Source organism: Triticum aestivum, chromosome 1D (assembly GCF_018294505.1).
Source record: "Triticum aestivum cultivar Chinese Spring chromosome 1D, IWGSC CS RefSeq v2.1, whole genome shotgun sequence".
Taxonomy (NCBI): domain Eukaryota; kingdom Viridiplantae; phylum Streptophyta; class Magnoliopsida; order Poales; family Poaceae; genus Triticum; species Triticum aestivum.
Genome location: NC_057796.1, coordinates 8,003,778 through 8,010,886, shown reverse-complemented (window position 1 = coordinate 8,010,886; position 7,109 = coordinate 8,003,778). Strand labels below are relative to the sequence as shown.

The following is a 7,109-nucleotide window of genomic DNA, read 5'->3' as shown; positions in this document are numbered from 1 at the left end:
CACCAAAAACCTGCCGGCACACATGGCAATTCTTTCTCGCCATATCTGATGTCTAGTACAAACCGTCGAGTTAAGGCATTTGAGAACCCTGCCCAATTTCACAGAAGGTCCACATACACGATGACTGTGTTCCCCAACAGCAAATAGCGGTAACAACTTGATTGGAGTGTCTCTCGAAAACAAATTTAATTAGAGTGCTAATAGTGATGTGGATGGCATGACAGACAGGACAGGCAAGCATGCTTCCAGCTCAAGCTCAGCTGTACAAAAGTATGCTTGCTTCTTACTATAAAGCAGCGACTTGCCCGAAACCAACATGCGGCCGGTCAGCATGCTGCAAATGTGGACGGCATTGACGACCATGCTGCTGCTCCTTGCAGCAGCGGTTGCGGCAGCTACCGGCGCGACGACTCATGGTGGGTGTCTGCCGAGCTGCGGCGGCGTGGACATCCCCTACCCCTTTGGCATCGGCCCTGGCTGCTTCCGCGAAGGCTTCGAGGTCGAGTGCATCAACAGTGGCCCTGTGCTTGCCGGTACGCCCCTTCGGGTGGTGCAGCTGACATTGGATCCAGACGAGTCGCAGGTGATGCTCCCCATCGGGTGGCAATGCTACAACGTCTCCGACCCAGACGACACCTACAAGTGGGACTATGGAAATACGACGATGAACAAGGATGGCGTGTACCGCATCTCCAACACGCACAACATGCTCGTTGTCGTCGGCTGCAACACTGTCGGCTACGTGGCCAGCAAGAGGACCGAGGGTGGCGCAGACGCCAACGCCTTCAACACCGGGTGCATGTCCTACTGCAACAACTCGGCGAGCGCGCAGGACGGCCTCTGCGACGGCGTCGGATGCTGCCACGTCAGCATCCCGCCGGGACTCACCGACAACTACTTCAACTTCCGGGAGTATGACCACTCCACCATGATGGAGTACAGCCCGTGTGACTACGCCTTCCTCGTCGACAGGAACAACTACACCTTCCGCCGGTCCGACCTCAAGATGAACACGAAACGGACCTCGCCGGTGTGGCTGGACTGGGCCATTCGCGGTAACAGCTCCATCTCCGGTGACATACCTTCGTGCAAACAAGCGTCCAAGACGGACCAGTACGCCTGTGTCAGCACTCACAGCGACTGCGTCGACTCCACCAATGGGCCTGGCTACAACTGCAAGTGCTCCAGTGGCTACCAGGGCGACGCCTACTTGCCCAACGGATGCACAAGTAAGATGCCTTGCTCTATCTATATTAATACTTCCTCCACTTCAGAAAAATAAATTTCTTGTTTTATTCCAAATCAAACATCTTTAAGTTTGACCAAGTCTAAAGAAAAACATAAAGATATCTGCAATATCATGTTAGTTTCATTATATTCGTCATAAAAATATTTTCATGTGATGTTGTAGATGTTAACATATTTTTCAATAGACTTGATCAAACACAGAGATGTTTGATTAGGACAAACCTAGAACTTCAAGTTTTTTAGAACGAATGAAGTTGTAGTTTAATTCTAAATCAAACATCTTTTAAGTTTGATCAAGTCTATAAAAAATACAAATATCTACAATATCATATCGGTTTCATTAGATTCATCATAAAATATTTTCATATTATATACTGTTGATGTGATATCGTAGATGTTAATATACTTTCCAATGGACTTGGTCAAATATGGGGATGTTTGATTTAGAACAAACCTATAACTTCAAGTATTTTAGAACGGAGAAAGTGTTAGTTACAACTATAGTATGTTTTTCTTGGTAAATGTCCTAATTGTAACGATCACTTCGTGAATTTCTGCAACACAGACATAAATGAATGCGCAAATCCAGCTAAGTATAGTTGCTACGGTGTATGCTCAGACATCGAAGGAGGGTACAAATGTGACTGTCCTGCAGGTTATCAGAGCCGTTACCCAAGAACTGAACGATGCACTCAAAAGTTCCCACTTGCAGCACAGATTTCCGTAGGTAAACATCATACTCCTGTTCTACTTACACACAAGTCATTTCCGTAGGTAAACATCATACTCCTGATTAACTATACATGCCTAAATTGTTCTCTCTCAGTCACCTCAAAATACATACACAAAACTAGTTAAATTATTCTTGCGACTATCTTTTTTCCAATATGTATTTTGTATAGTTTGAGACTCGCAAGTGAAGTGACATTAATCTAACAAAACTTCAACCATCTGATGAACAGAAAGACGCTAATTTTTTTTAAATAATACATTTTTAATTAATTTTCATAAATATTACACTGGGTAAATTTTTTTCAAAAATAATACACTGTCGGCCCGCTGCAGGCCGACTGGGCCTAGTCGGCCCGCTGCAGGCCGATTGGACTCCAGTGGCCCCTGTCGGCCCACTGTGGGCTGATTGGGTCCTGTCGGCCCACTGTGGGCCGACTGGAGCTAATTAGCTCGCTGTGGGCTAATTGTTTTTGCAAAAAAAGTAGGCATAAAAAAATATGTTTAAAAAATGTTAATTATGTAACTAAAAAATGTTAAACGTGTATAAAAAAATGTTCTTCATGTATACAAAAAATGTACAATATATATGCCAAAAAGTTGACATAAAAATATGTTTTAAAAAGTGTTAAGCATGTATTTAAAGTTGTTAAATGTGTGTATAAAAAATGTTCCTTATTTATACAAAAAATATAGAATGTGTATGAAAAAAAGTTGACACCAAAAAAATATGTTTGAAAAATATGTTTGAAAAGTTGACATTTTTTCAAATACATGATTAAAAATTGTTAAATGTGCGTATAAAAAATGTTTCTTATCTATTCAAAAAATATAGAATGTGTATGAAAAAAAGTTGACACCAAAAAAATATGTTTGAAAAAAAATGTTCCAGTTCCATACAAAAAGAGCAACCAATCATACTTAGGTCCGTGATGCTCCCATAATACACGTTTAACCTTTCATTCCAGTACATGAAACATTTTTGTGTACTCGTTGAACATTTTTTCAAATACATGATTAACATTTTTTTCAAACATATTTTTTTGGTGTCAACTTTTTTCGATACACATTCTATATTTTTTGTATAAATAATGAACATTTTTTATACACACATTTAATAATTTTTAAATACATGCTTAACACTTTTTAAAACATATTTTTATGTCAACTTTTTTGCATATATATTGTACATTTTTTGTATACATCAAGAACATTTTTTTATACACGTTTAACATTTTTTAATTACATAATTAATATTATTTTAAACATATATTTTTATGCCTACTTTTTTTGCAAAAACAATTAGCCCACAGCGAGCCAATTAGCTCCAGTCGGCCTACAGCTGGCCGACAGGACCGGCCGACAGGGGCCAGTCGGCCAGCTGTAGGCCGACTGGAGTCCAATCGGCCTGCTGTGGGCCGACTAGGCCCAGTCGGCCTGCAGCGGGCCGACGGTGTATTATTTTCGAATTTTTTTTATCCAGCGTAATATTTATGAAAATTAATAAAAAAAATGTATTATTTAAAAAAATCCTATGTATATTAGGACCCCTAATTGAACGGTTACATTCAACTTCCAAATATCTTGCTATCCTTTTTTTTAAATGTGCTCGCGTTTCAAACTAAGCGTAACACAAAAAATAAGTTTGATGATTACAATAGTTAAGTTTGATGGCAAACTAAGTAATGACCAGAAACTTATATAATTACAACAGTTAAATTTTTTTTTGCCCATGTAGGTGCAATAGGTGGCATTCTTGTCTTGGCATTTCTGGCATTCTTTTTTGTTCTTCGCAAAGAGAAGCAGAGGGCCAGAGACTTTTACCGAAAGAATGGTGGTCTTACATTAGAGAAGGCTAGAACTATTAAGATTTACACAAGGGGGGATCTCAAACCAGTTTTAAAGAGTACCAATGTAATTGGTAAAGGTGGCTTCGGTGAAGTTTACAAGGGTGTTGTTGATGGAGTTATCGTCGCAGTAAAGAAACCAAATGGTCGTAGTGTGCTAGAGAAGGAGCAGTTTCCAAATGAAGTCACCATCCTGTCTCAAGTCAGCCACAAGAACATCGTAAGGCTTCTAGGTTGTTGCCTCGAAGTGGATAACCCCATGCTAGTCTATGAATTCATCTCCAAAGGAAGCTTGGAGGACAATCTTCATAGAGCTGACAACAAGGAGCTTCTTGACTTGGATGTACGTCTATGTATTCTTGAAGACTCAGCACATGGTCTAGCTTATATGCACTCACAAACCCATAACACAATACTGCATGGTGATGTTAAACCAGCAAACATACTCTTGGATGAGAACTTCTCCCCGAAGATCGCGGATTTTGGCATATCGAGGTTGATTGCACAAGGCAAGGACCATACTAGAAACATCATAGGCGACATGTCTTACATGGACCCCGTGTACCTACAAACAGGTCGATTGACCGACAAAAGTGATGTCTACAGCTTTGGGGTTGTCATCTTAGAGCTCATTAGCAGGAAGAGGGCTACTCATTCTGATAATAATAGCCTAGTGAGGAGCTTCCTAGAGTGTCACCAAACTGGGGAGAGCATGACTGAGCTCTTCGATAAGGAAATTGCAACAACAGGAGATTTGGAACTTCTTAACAAGTTGGTACAGATTGCTGTTGAGTGTCTTAACCTTGAAGCAGATCAAAGACCATCAATGACAGATGTTGCAGGGCGCCTTGTCACGCTGCATAGGTCCCGTAATCCTTAGGTTCATTCCGGATCGGAGTTTCAACTTTCAACATGTATGATATGTCAAATAAGATAGGTAACTATCAGTGTCAACCTGTGTTGTATTTGCTGTTCCAAGAAATTTGTACTACTGTAGTGAGTAACTTTATGCTTCGTATGACCAAATGTGTGGATTGATTTCCCGATTAAACTATATTGTAATAGGGTAGCGATTTAATCTTGCTCCTACAGAGCTCAGTGAGATCATTAGAAAACATCTTCCATAACAATATCCGTGTTAGGTACATCACTAGTACATATGAAGTGGGTTTTTTTCGACAGAGACACCTGCCTCAGATTGCTTCTAAGATTCAATTCAAAAAGGAATACTTAAGTAAAAATATAGTGGGACGTCTACCCACACAGTCGTTGTTGAATTGCAACCTCGCCTAGCTAATGCATCAGCCATCGAATTTTCCAAGGGAAGTACCACCATCTGAGGACCAAAGGACAATAAGCTTACGATAACTTTAGTTTTGCTTGGTGTACTAGGGCGCCATACTAGTTTACTCTGAAAGTCTAGGGCCTCGCCCATGTGCCCCGTAGTTTCGGTACATTTTCATTGGCCAATTCGAAGCCACATATTTTTCCCAGGTGTACTGAGGGTGTGCTGTAGATTTAAACTTTAATAATGTTGTTGGCTTTGTATTGCTTAATTTCTTGCAAGAGCAAGGCAACGATGCATCATCCGTGAGGCCAGTGCTAACGTCCAGGCAAATTATAGATATCGAGACATTTGAATGGACTTGTTGTACCTTGGACGGACTAGTACTTAATACTCCCTCCGTTTTTATTTATAAAGTTTAACAAAGTTCATAGAAAACAATCTAAACTTCCACAATAACAAATATATATGATGTGAAAATATGCTAATGGCATAATGGTATTGATTTGGTATTGTGGATGTTCATAATTTTTTGTATAAACCTGGTCAAAGGTTTCAAAGTTTGACTTGAGACAATGCTAATATGTGAAAGTAAATAAAAACAGAGGGAGTACTCACGAACTAACGAACATCATAACTTACTATATCTCCATCAGAGCACGTTTAGCTTTGCAAGAAATTCATGCATCCTGTTTCTTCGATGAGTTCTACAACCTTCATGCACAGATTGAAAGAAATATCGTGCATTCATCGTTTTATTGCCCAAAAAGGACTGCGGACTCTGCGGCAACACCCGATGCTTACCGGCTCATTTCTCTCAAAAACAGTCCTATAAAAGGGGTGGCAAAAGTCTTCACTAACACACTGAAGCCTCTCTCATCCCCCTCCCAATCCACGAAACCAAACTGGTTTACTCACCTCACTAGCTGCAATATTGCCGAAACTTTATGCTTGTTGCCAACCAAGTTTTGGCCGTCGGGTAGGACCGTTGGTGAGACTTGGTTGCCATAAAAGGGGTGGCAACCAAGTCTCACCAACGGTCCTACCCCGACGGCCAAAACTATGCCTACGGCTGCCGTCAGCCTACTTCGAGCTATGCCGACAGCCCAGTCCTGGCCGTCGGCTTATCCTGGCCGTCGGGCTACACCGATCTACGTCGACGGCAGCCGTCGGCACAGAACAGCCATCGACCTAGATGCAGACACGCCGACAGCAGCCGTCGGCATACCTGTGGGCCCGGCGACCCCGCCCGTGACCAGCGGCTAACGCCGTCAAACCTATGCCGACAGTCGGGACGGGCGGCCGTCGGCATATCTCCGCATGCCACGTCACCGATCCGCGGCGTAGATATGCCGACGGTAGCCGTCGGCATAGGCGCCACGTCACCGATCCGCGGCACGGCGCCCACCAAAACTCTGCCGTCTCTATGCCGACGGCAAGTTTTTTTACATGTGTTTTTTACATATGTTTTTATGCTTTTTTTACATATGTTTTTATGCTTTTTATGTATTATATGAATATATATGTAGTTTGTAATTTTTTCCATCGATTATGAATATATATATAGTTTGTATTTTTTTCGAACACGTTAATAATGCGCCGTCATGTTCTTTTGAATATAGGTCCTTATATTTTATTAAAATCAAAAACAGCTAAGACGACATAAGTTTAGTGGCGATTGCAAACGCCCGGCACCCGTCTCCGGAGTGTGACCCCCTCACGTCCGCGGTGTGCCCGCCTCACGGACGGCGCCGCCGCCGGCATCTGAAGGGCGGAAAATGCCGCATCGGGTCTACGGAGGGGACGTTGCTCCCAAATGTTTCTATGGGATGACCTACCACAACCGGGTGGTGTTGTGGCATGTCCGAAGAGGCGGCACGCATCTCCGAGGCGTGGCCCCCCTAACGGACGGCGCCGCCGCCGGCACCTGGAGGGGGAAACGGACGCATCAGGTCTACACGGAGGGGATGTAGCTGTTGGTTTGGCCCGGATGTTGCTCC

General features: G+C 42.6%; 1 protein-coding gene across 1 annotated transcript; it reads left to right on the top strand.

Moving 5' to 3' along the window:
• Positions 1–277: 277 nt before the first annotated feature.
• Positions 278–4,870, top strand: LOC123162384 (wall-associated receptor kinase 2-like). The gene is made up of 3 exons (XM_044580175.1): positions 278–1,229; positions 1,814–1,975; positions 3,716–4,870. The coding sequence occupies exons 1-3, from the start codon at positions 317–319 to the stop codon at positions 4,702–4,704; spliced, it is 2,064 nt and encodes a 687-aa protein (XP_044436110.1). The 5' UTR covers positions 278–316; the 3' UTR covers positions 4,705–4,870.
• Positions 4,871–7,109: the final 2,239 nt, after the last annotated feature.